At 38.1% G+C, this 22985-nt stretch overlaps 1 protein-coding gene across 7 annotated transcripts in view; it reads left to right on the top strand.

Moving 5' to 3' along the window:
- The window catches only part of neto1l (neuropilin (NRP) and tolloid (TLL)-like 1, like), a 267411-nt gene that overhangs the window by 134267 nt on the left and 110159 nt on the right, over positions 1-22985 (top strand). For 6 of the 7 annotated variants that reach the window (XM_057824255.1, XM_057824259.1, XM_057824256.1 and 3 more), the window contains one exon: positions 25-273. The exons of the other annotated variant lie outside the window; for it this stretch is intronic. In XM_057824255.1, coding sequence (XP_057680238.1) covers positions 25-273 — 249 coding nt within the window. The remainder of the gene's footprint in view (positions 1-24; positions 274-22985) is intronic. 7 annotated transcript variants of the gene reach the window in all.

Genomic DNA, 22985 nt, shown 5'->3' with positions numbered 1-22985 from the left:
CATTATTTCCACCATGTCTTTCAGCACCCCCAAGGCAGTGCATTGAGCTCCACTTTGAGGAGCATTATTCGGTAGAGTCCTCTTGGGAATGTAAATTTGACAACATTGAAGTTCGCGATGGTCCTTTCGGCTTCTCTCCTATGCTCGGACGCTATTGCGGTCAGCACAGCCCGCCGGACATCAGGAGTAGCGGCCGTTACCTGTGGATAAAATTTGTTACGGATGGCGAATTGGAGGCTGTGGGATTTTCAGCCAGTTACAACTTCACTGCAGGTACTGTAAGTCCACTTGTTCTTGTTACAACAAGTCTCAAAGCAGCAAACAAATATTATCCAGGGACTCTGCTTGGTATAGAATTATCGATTGCCTGTCTCTTTCCATTGGCTGTGTACTATCATTTGCTGAGTGCTTTTGGGACATGGTCAGGCTGCCCTCCTTCTATCATTGTGCATCTAGAGTCGAGTGGAAAGCTTAGACAACACTATCGGCAAGTATTAAACTGATGTGTCTGGAAAAATGCGTTTTGTTAATTTATTCCAGTTCCATTTTTTTTTTTTTTTTTGTCGAAGACCATTTAATCATTGTCGTCTGGGCCTCAAAATTGGATCAGTACTTCTGATACCTTGCACCTAAAAATGTATTCATGTGTTTACATTTTTAATGTGTGTCATCTTTGATTGGGATCCTGTTACTAAGGCAACTGGTAAAAACGTGGGGATTTATTCTCGTCATTTCCACTTGACTGGCTTTCAAAACCTCTGTCATTTTCTGTGTTTCAAACCCGACAGGCGGAGGGACTTGTACCAAAGACAGCCTCCAGGGCAGTGTTGTTTTTGGCAGCGCTTTTAATTTTCATCTTAGTCTTTTGGACGATAATACCTATTAGTGTTAGTCATATTTTAGGCATTTCATTTTTTTCAGTCGATGTTTACTCAATATATTTGTCTGTAAAACTCGAAAGTTTCACTTCAAAAACAAATAAATAAATAAAGGAATGTTTCCTACTATTTCAAATGAACATACGAACACATATTGTACCATCTATGGGGCTCCGTCGACAGAAATGAAATAAATTTAAGCAATATGGTGCACACTAGAAACTATCTCGTAAACATTAGCATTATAGGCTATAGCATTGAGGGTAGCGAACTTCTGCTCTGCAAGTTAGCCAATTGTTGTAAACATTAGCATTATAAAACATTTAAGCGGACTTTTGCGCTTCAAGTTAGTTAATTGTTGTAAACATTAGCATTGTCGCATTTAAGCTAGGGAACTTTTGCTATGCAAGCTTGCCAATTGTTGTAAACATTGGCATTACATAGCCTCTAACCTGGTGGACTTTTGCTATGCAAATTAGCCAGTTGTTGTAAACATTAGCATTATACAGCATTTAAGCTAGCAAACCTTTACTATGCAAGTTAGCCAATTGTTGTAAACATTAGCATTATAAAGCATTTAAGCTAGCTGACTTTTGCGCTTCAAGTTAGTTAATTGTTGTAAACATTAGCATTATGTAGCATTTAAGCTAGCAAACTTTTGCAATGCAAGCTTTCCAATTGTTGTAAACATTGGCAATATATAGCCTCTAAGCTAGTGGACTTTTGCTATGCAAGTTAGCCAATTGTTGTAAACATTAGCATTATATAGCATTTAAGCTAGCCGACTTTTACAATGCAAGTTAGCCAATTGTTTTAAACATTAGCATTATGTGGCGTTTAAGCTAGCTGAGTTTTACTATGTAAGTTAGCCAATTGTTGTAAACATTAACCTTGTATAGCATTTAAGCTAGCCGACTTTTGCTATACAAGTTGGCCAATTGTTGTAAACAATCGCATTAAATAGCATTTATGCGAGCGGATTTTGGTAAAGCTGACTTTTACGGGTCCATATTTTTTAGTTTCGTGTGAAATGTATTTTTTTAGGTTCATGTGAAATTTTAGTGTAGTGTGAAAATTTAATTTTGTATGGAAGTAGTAATCATTGACAACAGGTTGGTGTTGTAGGCTTGCCACCCGTCCCTTCGAATAAGGATCGATCCGTATTTGGGAATTAAAATTTGCGTTCCGTATTGAAGTAATACGGCATATATATGTGAAATGATACATTTCTAATCATTTTAGGAATTTTGGGGATGTCCCTTTCTTTCCCAGCTGTACGGCTTTGGGCGCGATGGGGGCATCCTGTATTCCTATTTCTGAAAGGTTTAGGGTTAGGATTTGGGGTTAGGTTAGGTCCACAGTTAAGGAACACTAAAAGTAAGCTTTACTGCGAACTTTTGCTATGCAAGTTCAGCAATTGTTGTAAACATTAGCATTATGTAGCATATAAGCTAGCAGACTTTTGCTAGCAAGTTAGCCAATTGCAACAATGCACCAATTTTTTTCAGCAACAATTGCAACAATTGTTTCTAGTGAGCACTAGAAACAATCTGGTGCGCACCAGATTGCTTAAATTGATTTTATTTCTGTCGATGTCCCTCTAGGGGCTCCGTAATCTACATATCTATCCCATTATAAAACACACTCAGTAGGAAAAAAGTATGTTATATTCAATTAATTATGCCCACCTGGACGCCACAAACTGTATATAACAAAAAGTTGTCTGAGAGTTTAAGAGGACGCTCGTTGTTAGCAATAGCCTAATGGCTAACACGAATGCTATGCTAATGCTACGAGTTACAATTAGTGTGGGATTATCACTCAGCATAGACCTTTCAAGGCTAAACCAACATTACATCTTACCGTGTGTGTCTCAAAACAAGCAATAGGGAGACTGGAGAGGACACGAGTAGGTGAATTGTGGGGCTCATTACATCACATGATTGAAACAACCAGACACTGCTACATGCAGGCTAACTACACATAAAATTACTACATAAAACTTATATACATAAAACTGCTGAAATGCATAAGGTTGCCCTAATGCTTTTTGAAGATGATGACACCCTCCTCCCTAAAAACAAGGTGGTTTAACAGCTCTGTACTTTGGGGGGAACAGCCCCGAATGGCCAGCCCTTGGTGGAGGGCCTGCAAATAACTGTTAGCTGTTTATAAAAAAGAACATCGAGAAAATCTTACTATAATGCATTCAAAGTTAAAGATTAATCTTTATATATCTAACTGATGGGGAAAAAAATCAGAGTGTTGTGCTTCAACAGCAAAGCAGATGGATGAAAGAAGCAAATATGTCTCGCAAACCATGGGTTCCCGACCCCTAGTGTATACTGTCTGGCGTCAAGAGCTGCTGCCTTCACCATTTTAATTCACACAGCCTGTCTCTACTGAATGAATGAGAAGGGAGAAGGCAGTAAAGTAGTCATGAATCAACTGCTTTTACGCTCCTTCCTCAGTTATAAAAGAAGCAAAACATTAAAAAAAAAAAAAAAAAAACATCTTGTATTTCACTGCTCTGCATGCTGACAGTATAGTTAAGAAGCATTGCACTCTTGCTATAGAAAACTATAGAAAGATAATGCAAGTGTGCATCATTATTAACTTATTTTTTTGTATTAAACCAACACTGCTTTCAATGTATTTCTGCATCTTCTTGGTTTGAAATCATAATTGAAGTTCTTTGAAGAATTTGCTCTATGCATCATTTAGTAGTCGGTTGTATATTTTCTTATTAATTTTCCTGCTTTGTTTCCATAGTGTCTGCAATTTGTACAAATCCCCACCCCGATCAATTCCGCTTGTTCGTTCACACCCCGATCAATTCCGCTTGTTCGTTCAATTGATCATCCTCTGGCTTTGTACTCTCTTTAAGTAGTTTGATGTTACAGCAGAATGAACCACTTTTTACACTGCAGTTGGTTTATGTGGCATTGACTGTGTGATAGGACATAGGATGACGATGGCCTGGTTCAAGCGAGTTCATATTTGGCACCGGTTGCTAAGCTACCAAATAGCTTTTCTCTATGTTGTGTTCCCTACAACTCTGCCAAAAGCTCTTGCTGTGTAAAATCACCCCGCCGCCATCTCTTCTTTTAGATAGTCCATTTGTCGTCACAGTTGCACCACTTCTAAATTCAACATGTTTCAAATTGACTGAAGGTGCATGTGTTGGTCAACGTGAGACTAAGCACAATATGAAAAGCTGTTAATCAATTCTCTGTCGATTATGTATTACTCTGGTCAATAATTACTGCATGTAGCTGTGGCTAAAATGGCAAGTAGAGCTGATGGATCATTCACATATCCATCATTTGTCTGCACTGCTCTTCTGGTATAAGGTCTTGGATAACTGAACACTGACATCGAATTGCAAGCAGATGCCCCACGGGGGTGGTTTTTCAATCAAAAGACATTGTATCACAGTGATGTCCCAGCCTAGAGATGATGTAGGCTCTTCCCTCATCCTGCTTAACATGCTAAGTTTTTGCCTGAGCGTTGTATGGAGAATTTCTATAAGGGTCTGTCAGGAACATAGAATAGTGCAGGATCATACACGGAGATTAAGGCCGGGAGGGGGCGGAGCCCCTACTGGTGGCTGAAAATGTCATTGCATGTAATTATTGCTGCAACGATTAAATGATTAACTCGAGTAATTTCATTAGAAAAAAGATTCAAATTAAATTTTGCTGCTTTGAATATTAGTTTAATTAAAGTGGCGTTGTAATTGTTTTGAAGGTGTTTGCATTTAGTTTTGGTGATTTGGGTGGATACACTGCCCTTTTGGGGCAGCAGTGAATATGACATAACTCATTTCAAATGGCTTAATCCTGTTGAGACCAACATAAGCTCAGTTTTTGTTTGAGCTGTTTTTTTTTAATGCATTAGTAATTTAGTTTATATGGATATTTAGCCTTTTTTGTGGGAATATGTTTTTGAAACATTTTGTTCCGATAATTGTAAAAAAAATAAAATTTAAAAATTTAAAAAGTTAGCATTTTAGAGCATTTAAGCTAAGGGGCTTTTGCTGTGTAAGTTAGCCAATTGTTCTCCTGTTGTACTTAGATCCTTATTTATTTATTTATTTATTTATTTTTTATACCGTTTGAGGCTGAGCTCAGGTATTTTAATTTTTTATGTTCCTTATCCGATTACTCGATTATTAAAACTAACTAGCTCATCGATTAATTGAGTACTAAAATAATTGAAAGCTACAGTCCTACATGTAATTGACCTTACATGAATTTAAAATTAAGACTTTGCCGGTAAAATGTTGTCTATAAAAGCTGTAAGGCAATAAAACAAACAACAAAAATGAGTGAAATAAACCAAAAAAAAAACAACTAATGGGAAAAATTTTTTTTCGAACAGATCATGTGACTAGCACCTTAGAGACGGTCATTTGCTTTGCCTAGGGGAGAAAAAAAAAAAAAACAGCTTATTACAGAAGAGGCAAGATGGATACACATAATTTTTTCTAACCTAAGCTTTCAAAAGCGACAACAATGACCGAGAACCGCCAAAATGGGTAAGCAAAGTTTCAGTTTGCCCCACTAAAGACGTTAATTTTACAACAGAGCCACCACCGGGCGCACCACATTCAATGGACGATGATCTTGGTCAAAACCATAGCTGTCCTAAGCCGTCTGATTTAGAAAAATGCTTGGAAACAAAAAAAAAAACCACTTAATTTTTAACACATTATTATAAATATTCCTGACTGGAATATTCAGTCAAAAAGGATGCGGCGTCTACTTCTCCACTAGGTAAGACAGAAAAACGCGTGCGTTCACACACGCAAGCACACCCACACACACAGCTGTGATGCCTGTATGTACGAGCATGGGGTAAGCCACTATCTGTGCAAATATCTTGAAAGTTAATTGTAATGCTTACACTGCGTTTCAGGGTCATCAACATGTTTTGCCCCCCCCCCCCCCCCCTTGCCACAAAAGTCAAACTCCGCCTATGTGCAGGATTACCTTGAAAACACGGCACTCTTGGGTGGTTGACATCTGTTTCACAGTTGAGGGAGCATACAAACAGAATTCTGCTTGACTTTGTTTTATTCTGGCTCTGGAAACACTGAATAAGCCTGATTTGAAAAGGAAAAGCAGACTATCAGTTAGGGGTGTGCCATCTTAGGCACCCGCGATTCGAATCGATTACGATTCAGAGGGCTACCATTCGATTCTTGAACGATGATCACGGTATTGACAATGATCACGGTTATCACGATTATCGATGCATCGTACATTTCTATTAATTAAGTAGACAAACGAATTTTTGTTCATTATTTATTTAAAATATCCTAATGTTTCAACAGGAACGATGGAAACATGCCCATACAGCAAAAAGCTGCCCTTAAAGTGCATGTGACACGAAAAAGCATGTGTATTTCGTAATACACGCGGTATTTTATGCTCCTGAATGATATGGACCGCTTGGATGTGTGTGGAAACGATAGCTATATTTATTTAGTTTTTTGAATCCCGCGCCATGAAAGTGAGTGACTTCCGGCTTTGGTCATGCATTGAGGAGGAGGGCACTGTGACGTGTACTTCACTATACAGCCTATTGTTGTGTATGAGGACTAAGGATTCAGCTGATTTTTCGGATTAATACGTTTATTTTTCGCATCACGCCAGCCAAACGGCTGCAGAAAAATCTTGCTGTATGAGGGAGGGGCGTGTGCGCCTTTTTGGAGTTTCAAAAGGTTCCCATTCACCGTGGACATTGGCCAAAACAAGCCCTACTACTGTGGGACCATTGGACTTACGAGGAAGTGAGTAAACATCTTGTTTTGTATTATGTCAAATATGAATACAGCGACTACAAAAGTAAACACGACAAACTTTCTTTAATAAAGGACTACTCACGTTTGATCATTGATAGGCATGTAAAAAGCTCTCCTCATGCACATTAGCTGCACGTTAGCTGCACAACAACTGCAGCCGCCCTCCTCCGGGGAACGAGCTGTAAATTTCTCTCCGCCAGGCGGTTTGCCGATCCACAAAGACAATCGACAACCCAGTCGTCATGTCAAATAATCCGGGCTAGTTATGTGCGATTTTCCACTTCGAAGACTTTGAAAAATAACTCGGTTTCGGGTTAGCATGTCGGCTAGCTGTCACGCCTCTTGGTTTGTTTACATTCTCCGAAGCCGGGGAAGGGAAATGAGCCGACAGTTTCGACCATCATGGAGTAATTTTACCATGTCGTCCTGAATAAGTGCATTTTTATTATTTCATATTCCATTTAGCACAAGACTGTTATTTGTCATGACCATGCCATTTATTTAGCAGTTGGGGAAAATACTTTGATAAAAAAAATATCCTGAAAAAATATTGAAGTAAAGAGACAGAAACAATGACATTTTGCAGATCTCTTCGTCGCGTTTTCCTCGTTGTGAATAGTTCCCCCTCGACGGGCTGACTGGTCCTTCTCAAGCCATTTATTTAGCTATTGGGAAAAAAATACTTGGATAAAAAGAATATCCTGTAAAAATGTTGGAGTAGAGAGACTGAAACAATGACATTTTGCGGCTCTCTTCGTCGCGTTTTCCTCGTTCTAAATAATTCCCCCTCAATGGGCTGTATAGTAAAACCGATTAGCCCAGTCTCCCGCTGACGTCATCCACCTGTTGGGGACGCTTGAGCCCTATAATGGTAGGCGTGGCTAACCGGCAGATTAAAAGACTAATTTCTCGTCATCTGCGCTTTGCTAAATTGTTGTATATGGTCGAATCGTCTCAAAATATGATTCTAATTCACATAATAATGCTATTTAAGACTTTTTTTTTTCTCCTGTCATATGCTCTTTAAGCTGCTCTTTTATTCATTTATTTTTACAAGAAAGTGCAAAAACATTAACCATTTTAAAGGGAGTACAGTACTTATTTCTCTCAGCAATACAATAGAATTTACACAGGTGGAATGAATTCCACATTTTCTGGAAACAAAGTGTCTTAAGAAATAAGACTTCTTTCAACCAATATACTTAGTTTTTACTGATTTCTGTACTATTTCGCATGTTTGTAGTGTTACTGCTGCACTTAATCATGGTTTTACACGTTCCTCCTTATGAAATACACGTTGGTGAATTAGCTAATTAGCTTAGCGCTCGGCACTAACTATTAACACCTCAAAAACAAAAACAATAAAGGTTAAACAGTACAAGAGGGTTCGTGTACTCACACCTTATGGACGCACACGGGTCTTAGCAACACACTCAGGACATTTTTCAATGACATGACTTGAAACTACAGCTGGACATCTGAAAGACAATGAGCAACGAGCTATCTCTCGTCCCCTCTCGCTCTAAAAAAATAACTGCGGTCGTACTTCTGGGTCGTGCTTCTTTTCCTGCCTGTCTCATACACAAATGTATTTACCAGTCTTTAGAAAAGGAGTAAATGTCTCACTCAGTTGCAGGCAGCATCCATTATAACATTGTGCGTCCGTCCGTTATTTAGCTGGGATCCACTCCAACTCACCCGTGACTTTAACGATGTAACAAAAGAGAAAATGTATGGATGGATGAGTCATATGAAATAATACGATTCAATTTTTGGTGCAAGTCCAAGCAAACTCCATGAGGACTGGGAATCATTACAGAATAACACGAATGGAATTATAGTTAGGATTACAGATGGATGAGACAATCATAAAGATGCTAGGACTATAAGATTGGACGTTGATAGACTCCAACTTGAAAATTGAATCGAAGAAATTGACTCCACTCTTCTGAGGTGCTGAGCACAGTGCTACTCTAAAGAAAGTAAAGTTACTGCTCACTCTTGCTTTTAATTCGTATTATGAGTACATCTGAAGTCTATATGTATCAATTGCTTTTACTATAATGAAAGAAAGTATTATACTGTCTATTTTTGTTGAGCCAAGCAACTGTAAAGTGTTCCTTTCATTACCATTTGTCTAATTCTATTTTACAGTTATATAATAGATGTGATACAAGGAGTTACTCTTCACGTTGAGGTGCGAAAAAAAAAAAAAAAACTTTTTTGATTTTCCTAATGAAAACATCATTTTTTGTCAACTGGATTTATTTCCTTTAACATTGTCCTACATTGATATAGCACATGTATCCTGGTAGAAAACCCAATTCAATTTACCCTGCCCTAAGGCTGGTTTGAGTACAGCTTCGTCGAAAAGACATGGATTATATTCATGAGTAGAAATGGAGACGAACCCTATCACCCTCTTTTGAAATCAGTGTCATCCTATTAGGGGTGGTGTAAAAAAACAAAACAACAACAACAAAAAACAGATGGGCCACATACTAAAGAAACTAACTTTGTTATCCTGATATTTGTCATTTGTATATAATGGCAGCGTTATTAATGCTAGAAAAAGTAATGATAATTGAATTAAATGGCTTTGATTTATTTACATTCATACAAGTTGTTACAAGGCTGAATTCACAATTATTTGTCAACAAGTACCCAAGACAAATTCATAGCACCATGTCCCTGTATGAGTTGACAGAAAACTGTAACCCTTGTTAAAACTGAATGACAATATATTACTATAATGTTCACCAGAGTTGTCCGATAATGTCTTTTTAACCGATAACCGATACCCGATATTGTCCAACACCAAAAATCTGGTACCGATATTAACATATTATGGTCCTAACCCTGTTTGTGAGAAGTTTTAATTTCATGTGCATGTTTTATATTAAAATATTTTAAATTATTTATGTAGGTTTGGATGGTAAAATTAATTTGAATATTGTTTTAAGAGCACGTTGGAATTTTTTGAGCACTTGAGGGGTACCAGATCTCAACAGGATTTCGGGGAGGGGGCCCTAATTTGAACAAGACTCAGAAAAAGGGACCCCCCCAGTCCAATTTTATATAAATATATATATAAGGGGTGTCAAACGATTAAAATTTTTAATCAAGTTAATTACAGCTTAAAAATTAATTAATCGTAATTAATCGCAATTAATCGCAATTCAAACCATCTTTAAAATATGTCATATTTTTCTGTAAATTATTGTTGGAATGGAAAGATAAGACACAAGATGGATATATACATTCAACATATGGTACATACAGTAAGTACTGTATTTCTTTATTATAACAATAAATCAACTAGATGGCATTACCATTATTAACATTCTGTTAAAGCGATCCATGGATAGACTTGTAGTTCTTAAAAGATAAATGTTAGTACAAGTTATAGAAATTTTATATTAAAACCCCTCTTCATGTTTCGTTTTAATAAAATTTGTAAAATTTTCAATCAAAAAATAAACCAGTAGCCCGCCATTGTTGATGTCAATAATTACTTATACAATGCTCTTGGGTGCTGAAGCCTATAAAATCAGTCGCACCCAAGCACCAGCAGAGGGCGCCAAAACTCCGAAAAACACAACAAGTACACATGTCACTGTGCAGTCATTTTAAACTGTTTGAGCGGGCATTTGTGCGTTAATTGCGTCCAATATTTTAATGTGATTAATTAAAAAAATTAATTACCGCTCGTTAACGCGATAATTTTGACAGCCCTAATATATATAAGTGTATATGTTAGGGTTACCCTAAAACATACCGTAACTTTAACCCGAAGGGGAGGGACATCGACTTGAACCTTCGGGTTTTTAAATTTTGCTTGGCATAGACACTTGGTTCACAATTGGATTATATAAATCATTTCAAATATTTATTGAAAAATAAATAGTATAATCTTGTGGATTAGATACAGTACTGTATATATGGTGGAAAACACTCAGGTGATTGAAGTGCCGCTATGAGACCCCCAATTTCGCCAAATTTCAAAATTGTCCTGAATGCATGTGATACATCATTGGAAGGTTTAAAATCTCAATTTTCTGGGGGAAGAAAAATTTTGAATGGGAGGGCATTTAAAAATAAATAAATAAATAAAATAAACCCTAACTCGAGGTAAGAGCATGAGAGAGCATAAATAAAGACACCATGATTTTAACGAGATATTATCGCGTATTTACCTTGTTTTGATACAAAAACTTCTTGTAGCATGTCTCACCAAGTGTCAAGACACAGCTGTGAATGGCCACAGCCGGACTTTTTGGGGATTTTATGGGTGAAACACTGTAATATAACAAAGGTCGCAATGCAGAAATCGCAGACATCAAGGAGTGGTCGAGATTTTCTAAAATATCGGGGGAGGGGGGTGACGGTAATAAAATAAAAAGCACACAAGAGATAGTTATGAGGTAGATATTCGTGACTTATTTACAGACACAATTTTTTTTCATTGTGACGTATTTGTTTAAAAGTTTAAAATATGTGAGTGAATAATTTGTCTTTTTTTTTTACTAAATATTAGACATCAATTAATGATTTTAAGATAAAAATGATAGACACTTCGAATAATAGATATAATTACTTACCTTCTTTTTGGCTGGGTTGAAACAAAAGTGGTTGCGTGGTGTCTGTAAACGGGCGTCTCCAGAGTAAAACGGACAAATTAAAAATAGTTCAAGCACTTAATAAGCCATGAATCTGGTATGGCAGCATATAGACATATTGTTTATCAAACACAACTGTTCTTTTGGCTTAAAATACAGCAGTCTTGTCTGTGTTTTCCGCCGTATGTATTTATATATATAATACGCATGTGTATTAGATGAATCAATCTTTTAATATATACTGTGTTTATAATTTTTGGAAAAAAGTTTTTTTTTTTTTTTTTTTTTTTTTAAGTTTCTTGTGCTAGTCCATTTGGACGAATTTGGTCGTCTAGTTACTATTAATCATAATAAAATGAAACAATAAATGAGCCAAAATAAATACTGAAGCGCAACTAGGTGATGACAAAGCATTACAAATACAGGCAGGCAAAAGGCACAGACTAGTCCAGACAATGTTTTGTCAATAAGTTATTCCCAAGATGCATTTTGCTGGCGTTTTGCGCGGATATTTGTATTTTATTGCTTTTCTTACTGATTATTTCTTTCTGGTAGCGCTGTAGTTATATTTTATGAGTTTACAATTTATTATTTTTCCATAATTTATTGTACATTGCATTTTTGCACCATGAATGCAAATGGTCTGCTCAAATTACAAATCCAAGCATCTTAAATTGGAGACATTTAATGGTCAATTAGCGTAACTGCTGTGCTAAGCTGTGACCAGCCCTTGTACAAAGGGAAAAAAAGCTTTGACAATCACATTGAAGGCAACATGCATATTGGCCCAAAACATATAATGAAAGACTGATGTCAATATTATTCAATATCATTTTAGAATGCTTTGATAGGTTGATATTATCGGCTACAGGTGATATCGGACAACTGTACTGTTCACATTGGGTTAAGAAACAGCACCATGTTGTTTGTTATGCAGAGTCAACACCACTGGTTATAATATCCACCCCCTTTACTATTCTCTGCAATGCCTGTCATTCTCTGAAAGTTGTCCTGATTGTTCGAAGATATCCACCGTTTGGTTTCATTGTGTTTCTCTAAGGCGGGAATGTATAAGTCTTCATTATTAGCAGTTTATGCATGCTCCATGTGTGTAATGCAATTCCCCTGAAGTAACGCTATCAGCTGGAATGGCTTGGCAAAGGGAAAATAACCCCATTTTATTTTCCACTTGAATTTTGGAAGTAAAAAGCAGTCTGGGAGAATGCTCCTGGCTCGCTTCATCAACCTTATATGAAAAAAGTTGAATAGTTGCTGACGAATTCTGAAGTAGCTCAGCTGATGACACCCTTCGCTCAGCACCGGTGCTGTTTTTAGCAAATGGAAATTGATGGGGGAGTTAACATTGCAGGCACACCACCTGCAGCTGTGGAAGAGAGCTGCAGTGCACCCTAAACCAGTATTCTGTAAACACTACCTCTATTCTTCTCTGTTGGTTCCTCCTTTGTGGATTGCAAACCACGTCCTCGTGAAGACGTTTTGTAGTTTGTTGCTGTTTATTGGCCTTATTTATGATTTATTATTTTCTCACCAAATTAACAGTTTTGATGATTATACAGTAGCCTTTATTTGGAGATTGTTACTCACATTCATTCATTCACCAAGCCCCTTATCCTCACAATTAGAGATGTCCCGATCGATCAACATCCCGATCGATAGGGTCCGATCACGTCATTTTCAAAGTATCGGAATCGGCAAAAAAATATCGGACATGCCTTTTTTTAATATATATTTTTAAATAAATCGTTTTCTAATTGTATTTAATGTTACAGACATAATATATTACACTCATCCAGAGTCTTTAGTTTAGGCTTAAGGTAGGGTTATCAAATTTATCCTGTTAAAGGTGGTAATTAATTTTATTTTTAAATTCATCACGTTAAAATATTTAATGCATGCGCTGCACGGCCCACTCACGCATTGTCGCGTTCAATCTGTAATGCCGCCGTTTTACCTATATATAGAGCTAAAAGGCAGCGTAAAATGAGTAGAGTGAATTTTGGCAGCCTTCGAAGTCTTTATTTAATTGGCTAAAGCCTTACAATCCCTCTCCCTACGATTAGAAACATCATGGGAAACTGTGGGGAAGTAAGGTAGTAGTTGATCTTTTTCTTTACACCCTATGTTATTTCCCAACGCAGAGAAGATATATCAATTGGTACCACTACGCACAGTCATGGGTGCACTTCCCATCATACATTTGGGCAGAACAGATGGCTACAATATCATTTACTGAAAGCTCAACAAATACACTAAATGGCAGTATTTAGTCACAATATGCAAAGTCACATTTATCCTTTAAGAATTACAAGTCTTTCTATCCGTGGATCCCTCTCACAGAAAGAATGTTAATAATGTAAATGCCATCTTGAGGATTTATTGTCATAATAAACAAATACAGTACTTATGTATTGTATGTTGAATGTATATATTTGTCCGGGTTTTATTCATTTTTTTCTTAATGCATTGCCAAAATGTATATGATCGGGAAAAATTATCGGGAATGATTGGAATTGAATCGGGAGCAAAAAAAAAAGCAATCGGATCGGGAAATATCGGGATCAGCAGATATTCAAACTAAAACAATCGGGATCGGATCGGGAGCAAAAAAACAGGATCGGAACAACCCTACTCACAATGGTCGCGGGGCTTCTGGAGCCTATCCTAGCTAGCTATGGGCAGTCGGCAGGATACACCCTGAATCAGTTGCCAGCCAATCACAGTTACTATTACTCACATAGTCGTCAAATTTCCTGGGGGAGTGTGCCGTAGCCAGGAGAAGAACCAGGTTATATTTTTTAAACAATTTGTTGATGAATGGCCTCATAATCAAGAGAAATTATGATGGTGATATGACAGGATTCGTTGTTCCCATCTCCACAACGAGGCGTCGCCAAGGAAAACAATTGCTCAATCTGCACAGAGGCTGGTGATGTCACATCGTTTTCAATTCCCTCCCATTGCTCACGTTCATATTGCAAGTTTCAAGCCAAATTTGAGGCTTCCAAAGGTTGCCACCCTCCCACTTAAAACAGATCGGACGTCTACTAGTGATAAACTCATTACAAATCACAGCAGAAGGAGCTTGTTTTTTTTTGTTTATTAGTTGTTTTGTAGAACATTGTAGAATGATTTCCTGACCGATGTATCGCTATATCGTGAGATAATCGTAATCTTGAACCTTGTATCGCAAATCATATCGTGAGATACCCAGAGGTTCCCAGTAGGGATGTCCCGATCCAGGTTTTTGCACTTCCGATCCGATACCGATATTGTTTTGCATTTCCGATCCGATTCTGGCCGATACCGATACCGGGCTATCTGAGCATTTGTTAAAGTTTAAAGTTATTTGGCCTCCTTACTTAGTTGTCAGACTCACGTTGAAAAGAGTTTTAGTACACAGCTTAATTGAGTTTGAATAACACACAATGGTTGTTAACAAGAAACTCCTATTTATTCAGTGACAAACACAAAACATTATAAATAACAAACAGAAATGGCATAGTCAGTCAGTAAAACATGCAAATAATATTGTAAACTGTCTTAAAAAAGCAAAACACACCAACAACTTCAGTGGAAAATCCCAGAAACCCCCCAAACAATTAGATGCTTTTAATGTTTCGTGCATTAGTTACAAAAATTGTATAAAAAGCCTCTCAGGTTTAAATAAACAACTATTTCATATCAAGTTAACATTTTAAAACAGTAAATAAAATGCTCAAGTCCCCATTCTGTATCAGCAGCTTTAAACTACATGCAATTCATTTAATTTTGTGAATCAACTGTTAAAGTTGTTAAAATTGCTCGCGTTATTCCATAATTTCCATGTGAAATTTTTAAAACTGTTTTGAAGATAGATTCAAGTCAAGATTTTGCCGATTTAGGAGTATTTTAGATAAAAAGTTAATTAGGTTCCCTTGGAAGGTTCACTACAACAGCCTACTAGGGAAGTCTTCTGCTTTAAGATGGCGGCTGTTGACTGACACATCTAGTTTTCAATACTTCAATGTTGCTAACGCCGTCGAGTCTGTCATCTTGCATCTAGTTCTATATACATATGATATCTATTATTTACAGTAAAAGGATGTTGACATAGTTTGTAGCGGCTGTCAGCAGCAGTCAGGTATTGTTGTGTTTTTTATCTAGCGGCATGAGTTGAGCTAAAGCCGTGAGTTGAGCATTGGCATTACCCGGGTCTATGACAAGCATGATGTTTACTCTCGGAACGCAATGCGGTCCGTTTCTCATTGCATCCCGAAAACCACGCTGTGTATTAGTTCCGCTTTACTTGACATATTTCAATAATCGGAATTTGGATGTTTGTGAATGGTTCTCGAATCTTCCACGGCCGAATCGCTCAAGAATGTAATGACGGCTGTGCATGTTGTACCGTGGTTCTAAGTGTTGGATGGTGCGTCTTTACTCAGAGATAATGGCTCGTCATCTAGAATGAATTCTTTGGCAATGACTCTTGTTATTCCCTGGGCTTTGGGACTGTCGAGTGCCAGTTTGTCACGCATAGCAAAAGTTTCTGCCAGTGTTAGTTGCGTAGGACCTTTCTTTTTGTCTTCGGTTTTCTTAACATACTCCTCATATTGTTTGTGGTGGTATTTCGCTAAATGCTTGATTAGGTTGGTTGTATTAAAACTTCTTACAGCTTTACCACGACGCTTGACTTTATTGTGGCAAATGTTGCACTCTGCCTCTTCGTCTTTGTCGTCCTTTAAGGTAAAATGTTCCCACACAGCTGACATTTTTACCGATAAAGTCTAGGTAAATTGGGAGACGGTAATGTAGTGTGCTGAAGGTGTGCTGTAAAATGCGGACCGGATTTTAGGGAAACCGAAGCAAAAACTGGAATGGATTATGTAAATCAGTGCGCCGGAAAACCCGGACCGGACTTTTTTAAAAAAAAACTGGATCGGAAGTCTGGATCGGAATTTTTTCCGTGTCAGCCAATCCGATACCGATGCGCATTTTTTTGCCCATATCGGCGTTCGATCCGATACAAATATCGGATCGGGACATCTCTAGTTCAAGTACTTATTTTCTTCACTGTATTGTATCGTGTGGTATCAGTTTTTCATCACTGTGTCACTGTGTTAGGTTTGCCGGCACAGATGATGTATGGTTTTTAGAAGTTATGAGACAGCAGTTCACAACTGTGAGTCACCTTTACCTGCCCCACTTTTACTTCATCCTTTCCCATCATGCTCTCATATCACACCTCACTCCTTCGCTCTCGGCAGTTATAACGCAGCCTCGAATGTTTACCACCTTATCAGATGACGAGCCATCACTCATGGGACAACCAGTCAGAGTTTATCACCTCCGTGGAACTTAACCCCCAGTCCAGCAGCATGTCTGATATTTATTTCCTTTGGCTCTTTCGGTTGCTCCCTGCCAATTACCCTGCAGATCAATCAGAGGCTTGGCCTCCCATCTTCCTCTGTGGTGGTTTGTTAGCCAGGCCTGCTGTTCAGCCACAGATGTTGTGTGTGTGTTTTTTGGGTGCTGCCTTTATAGCTTTAGGTAATGTAAATCAATGTGACTACTGGTGTTTATTTATCTCTAAAAAGCTGTTGAGCTAATACATGCACATACCATACAGTATTTATCAACTTGGCATATGTGGGTGTGTTTACATGTATCTCGACTTTGTGTACCTCTGCAATCTACCATTGAATTTGGCTGCTATCCTGTGCCAACGCAAACGGTCACAATAGAGCCACCTACTACGTATTCATGCAGCATTTTATGACTTAGCACACACAATGCGTTTGCTCTTTGCTCTCGCAGCTGCATTGGAAATTAGCTCGTTGATGTGTTTGGCTTTTTTTCCCCCAGCAGGCATAACAGCTCTTAGACCAGAGTTTGTGTGTTTTCATTAACCTATCAGCATGGTGGATCTTTGTGCTATCATGCTGTGATGGCTCACTCACTGCATTGTGGCTTATTAGTCAGCAGTGAGACTGAAAGACTGTGTGTCATCGCACTTTTGTGCATGATAGTTTCTGCTGTAGCATGATTCTTTTCCAGGATGACTAACTTCCAGGAAAAAGTAGCAGAGTTGACAAATGCTTCGTTTTCATTATTCATCTACGCTCACCCGTTTTCTTCCATCTCAGTTTTGGCAGGGACTTGGACTCCGCATTGCCAGCTTATCATCTAAGAGCAAATGTCCGATTCCTAAGAGACCTTAATCACATTTGGCATTCTGCTAATCCAATAGGTAATGCTCGGTTTTTGTCTTGCAGCAGGGAGAATGATGCCAGTGTTTATGGCCACACCATGATGAGATTATAAGATTTCAGTCATTCACTACATTTCAGATAGGTATTGAATGAAATGTTAACTAAATAATGACACTTAGGTGGTATTTACTGATTAATATTTCTAGGGCTACAGCTATAGATTATTTTAGTTGTCGATTAATTGATGAACTAGTTAGTTCGAATAATCGAGTAATCGGATAAGGAACATAAAAAAATTAAAATACCTGAGCTGAGCCTCAAACGGTATAAAATAATAAATAAATGAGGATCTAAGTGCATTAAAAGAACAATTGGCTAACTTATATAGCAAAAGTCCGCTAGCTTAAATGCTATTAAATGCTAATGGGTTTTTTTTTTTTTTTTTTTTTTTTTTTGCAATGGTCTTAACAAATGGTTCAAACACATATTCCCCCCCCAAAAAAAACGGCTAAATATACCTATAAACTAAATTATGAATGTATTAAAAAGAACATTAGCTCAAACGAAAACTTAGCTTATTTTGGTCTTAACAGGGAGCAGCTGGATTCAGCTCAGCCTCAAACGGTGTAAAAAAAGTAAATAAATGAGAATTTAAGTACAACAAAAGCACAATTGGCTCATTTACCTGGCAAAAGTTTGCTAGCTTAAATGCTATATAATGCAGACGTTTTTTTTTTTTTTTTTTTTTTTGTAATGCTCTTAACAAATGGTTCAAACAGATATTCCCTATAAACAGCTAAACATACATATAAACTAAATTACAAATGCTTTAAAAAAAAAAAAAAGAAAAAAGAAAAAAAAAAAACGGCTCAAACAAAAACTTAGCATATATTGGTCTTTACAGGGAGCAGCTGGATTCAGCTCAACCTTAAACGGTACAGAAAAATAAATGCTGATCAAAGTACAACAAAAGAACAACGGCTAACTTGCATATCAAAAGCCCGCTAGCTTAAATGATATAAAATGCTAAATTTTTATATCTTTTTAACAACACTCTTAACAAATCGTTCAAATACATATTAAAAACAGATGAGTTATTCACTGTTGTCACAAACACTTTCAAAACATACCATTACAATGCCACTTTACTAAAACGAATACTTGAAGCAGCAAAATGTAATCTTTTTTTCTAATCGACTTACTCGAGTTAATCGATTAATTGTTGCATTTATAAACATACTAGTATGTTTCTTGCTATTTTTTTCCTTAAATTTTTTAGATTTTACTGAATCCTTAAGTACAGTGGGGCAAATTAGTATTTAGTCAACCACTAATTGTGCAAGTTCTCCCACTTGAAAATATTAGAGAGGCCTGTAATTGTCATCATGGGTAAACCTCAACCATTAGAGACAAAATGTGGGGGGGAAAACAGAAAATCACATTGTTTAATTTTTAAAGAATTATTTGCAAATCATAGTGGAAAATAAGTATTTGGTCAATACCAAAACTTCATCTCAATACTTTGTTATGTACGCTTTGTTGGCGATAACGGAGGCCAAACGTTTTCTGTAACTTTTCACAAGCTTTTCACACACTGTTGCTGGGATTTTGGCCCATTCCTCCATGCAGATCTCCTCTAGAGCAGTGATGTTTTGGGGCTGTCGTTGGGCAACACGGACTTTCAACTCCCTCCACAGATTTTCTATGGGGTTGAGATCTGGAGACTGGCTAGGCCACTCCAGGACCTTGAAATGCTGCTTACGAAGCCACTCCTTTGTTGCCCTGGCTGTGTGTTTGGGATCATTGTCATGCTGAAAGACCCAGCCACGTCTCATCTTCAATGCCCTTGCTGATGGAAGGAAATTTTCACTCAAAATCTCTCGATACATGGCCCCATTCGTTCTTTCCTTTACACAGATCAGTCGTCCTGGTCCCTTTGCACAAAAGCAGCCCTAAAGCATGATGTTTCCAGCCCCATGCTTCACATGTGGTTTTCTTCGCATGCAATTCAGTATTCTTTCTCCTCCAAACACAACAACCTGTGTTTCTACCAAAATGTTCTATTTTGGTTTCATCTGACCACAACACATTCTCCCAGTCCTCTTCTGGATCATCCAAATGCTCTCTAGCGAACCGCAGACAGGCCTGGACGTGTACTGGCTTCAGCAGGGGGACACGTCTGGCACTGCAGGATTTGAGTCCCTGGCGGCACATTGTGTTACTGATAGTAGCCTTTGTTACTGTGGTCCCAGCTGTCTGTAAGTCATTCACTAGGTCCCCCCCCCCCCCCGTGTGGTTCAGGGATTTTTGCTCACCGTACTTGTTATCATTTTGACGCCACGGGGTGAGATCTTGCATGGAGCCCCAGATCGGGGGATATCTTCAGTGGTCTTGTATGGCTTCCATTTTCTAATAATTGCTCCCACAGTTGATTTCTTTACACCAAGTGTTTTACCTATTGCAGATTCAGTCTTCCCAGCCAGGTGCAGATCTACAATTTTGTCTCTGGTGTCCTTCAATAGCTCTTTGGTCTTGGCCATAGTGGAGTTTGCAGTGTGACTGACTGAGATTGTGGACAGGTGTCTTTTATACCGATAATGAGTTAAAACAGGTGCCATTAATACAGGTAATGAGTGGAGCTTCGTTAGACCTCGTTAGAAGAAGTTAGACCTCTTTGACAGCCAGAAATCTTGCTTGTTTGTAGGTGACGAAATACTTATTTTCCTCTCTAATTTGGAAATAAATTCTTTAAAAATTAAACAATGTGTCAAAGTTTTTTTTTTCCACATTCTGTCTCTCATGGTTGAGGTTTACCCACGTTTACCCATGTTGACAATTACAGGCCTCTATAATCTTTTCAAGTAGGAGAACTTTCACAATTGGTGGTTGACTAAATATTTAGTTGCCTCACTGTAGTATGAGTTATTGCTATTGATATTCCATCTGTCAGTAATGACGCAATCGAGGAACTACAACATGGGTTGGGATCGTACGGCACGTGAGCCATATTTTTGTCGCGATAACAAATCTTAGTAGCCCACAAGTTATGACAGTCTTAGAAAAACAGAAGGTATTCATGTTTGTTTATTATGTAAGGAACACATCTGTTAAATGACGGTTAAAATTGTTTTAAAACAAACACACTAAGACTCTAAATAGTTCACAGATGTGAATGGGTGCTTTTCCTAATGTGGTGTTGAACAAGTGGCAGTAGTCTCTAGCTCACTGCCAACCTCGCATGGATAAACGATAGAAAATGACATAACATTGCCTAATAATCACTGATGAATGTTGGACTTGCCAGGAAAACAAGACTACTTTTTACACTCAGCGAGCCACCAACTTTTTTGTTAACTATGGCTGCTAAACAGTCCAAACAGGAATAACCAGAGCCTTTTGAATGTTTTCTATTAGCTGTCAGAAAGCTGCTTGTCACGTTGGGTCTCCCGGAGGTGTAGGACAGATTGTGCAATGTTTATGTTTTAGTCCTTTTCAGCTTGAAAGTGTCGCCACGAGACCTTGAACCCCGGCGACAATTGGTCCTCACATCATCAAGGCTCATCCATCTGTGGTTATTCAGGCACAGAAGCACATGTTTGTTTCAACCGCAACCAGAATGTAGTGTACATAGTCAATTAAGAGAGCCTCCCTCCATAGGACGACCGAAGTCTTTCTGGCAGATTGCCAAGTGCACGCGGCCATTAAAAAAGGCAGCAAAGTCAATCACGTGAACTCGTTTTTTTTTTTTTTTTTTTTTTACGCCAACAACCGGGCCGAGCAGTACAGCCTTGCTGGCTTTTCATTTTCCATTTGGCAAGCACGATTAATCACAGTGGCGCTATACAATGCACGTGGCCACACACAGACTGCTGCTGCCTCTTATTATTCCCTCACGCTGGAAAATGTACATCTAGGAGCAGGGCTGCAGGAAAAGAACAAAAAAAAAAACAAAGCCACAATACCGCAATGTGCCCATGCTACAGGGGAATTATCTGCTCGGCATAAGAGAGCAGAATGCAAGAAAGACAGGACTAGTGGAATAGCAGCATTTCTATGCTGATAGCTGATAAAAAAGGATGTGACTGCTCCATGTCCCCCTCAAGGCTTTTATTTGAATATTCATCCAGCTGACATGGGCTTTTTCTCGCCACCATCTATATTAGAACACCAATTGGCTGATTTGCTTCTGGTATCTAATAGGCTTTTCTGACCGTGACATGCAACACAGAGTAGCAGTTCTGTGCAGACTAACAGCCTGTAACAGTGTGATGTGTTCAAAACCACCTTGCATGAAAGATACATTCCTGTAAAGCCCATTTATCACCCGCTGCTTGCTTTTCAAAGCGATGCTTGCTGACTTTATCTTTTTATGTGTTTATTCAAATGTATGATGAAATGTCCAATCTGCACAAGGGATGGTACCGTTTTTGACAAGTGGATTACTCATGTGTTCATCATATTCCATAAAGCTAACTATGATCATGAAACAAACTGCTACTACACTAGGCACAAGATATTGAGATGTTTCAGCTAAAGTCAAGGAACAACAGAACTACTCTTATAGTTGTATTGAGTTCCATTTGTCTACACTTATACACTTCTGGCCAAAAGTATTGACACCCCTGCAATTCTGTCAGACAATGCTCAATTCCTCCCAGAAAATGATTGCAATGGCGTACCGCATGCATGCTATTTTTAGACCGTGACGTCGCATCGTAAAGCGGAAGTAAAGCCGAAGTGGGACATTATAGACCCGCCCTTGCATAGTAACAACGTAATGTGTGCTACTTTTCAACGGTAATCTTTCAAAAACGAACATGCCGATCACACATTGCTTTTTTGGAACTTGTAGAAACGACTCTAGACATTACGACACATGAAGGATGTTTTCTTCATACGTTTCCGGAAACCAAAAACTCGGGAGGAAAAAAATGTGAAGACCGAATCAACTTACGCGGACTTTAACACCAGCTCGGTGAATCCATTCACATTTCATATGCAGTAAACATTTTGCTGGGTTGGCATGGTCTTTCAGAGGACAAAGAGGTAAGCCATTTTTATATTTCTATCTTATTTTCTTTGCGTAACGTTGTGCCATACTGCTTCTGTCTGACAATGAATGACCTGAAAAGAATTACAATGGTATCTGACTGCCACTGTTACCGTTTCTGTTATATATCTATATATATAATACAAAATAAACAACTTTAGTAAGGGGTAAGTGTAAATAAATTATAGAATTAAGATTTGTTATCAATGAAAAAATTAAAAGTGTTCGTTGGCAGTCACTGAGTAGCATTTGCGATCGCTACACAAAGCTAACTAAATTACCCCCAAGAAAAGTAAGAGACGTAGGACAACCAGAGGATATATAAGAAAGACAGGGCTGATGGCAAAGGATAGCTTGTTGAAACAGGAGAATGTCATTGTCAGTCGAGTCAATAAAAAAGCTAAGGCTATGCTTAGG

Source organism: Corythoichthys intestinalis, chromosome 20 (assembly GCF_030265065.1).
Source record: "Corythoichthys intestinalis isolate RoL2023-P3 chromosome 20, ASM3026506v1, whole genome shotgun sequence".
Taxonomy (NCBI): Eukaryota; Metazoa; Chordata; class Actinopteri; order Syngnathiformes; family Syngnathidae; genus Corythoichthys; species Corythoichthys intestinalis.
This window is presented reverse-complemented; position numbering and strand designations above follow the sequence as displayed.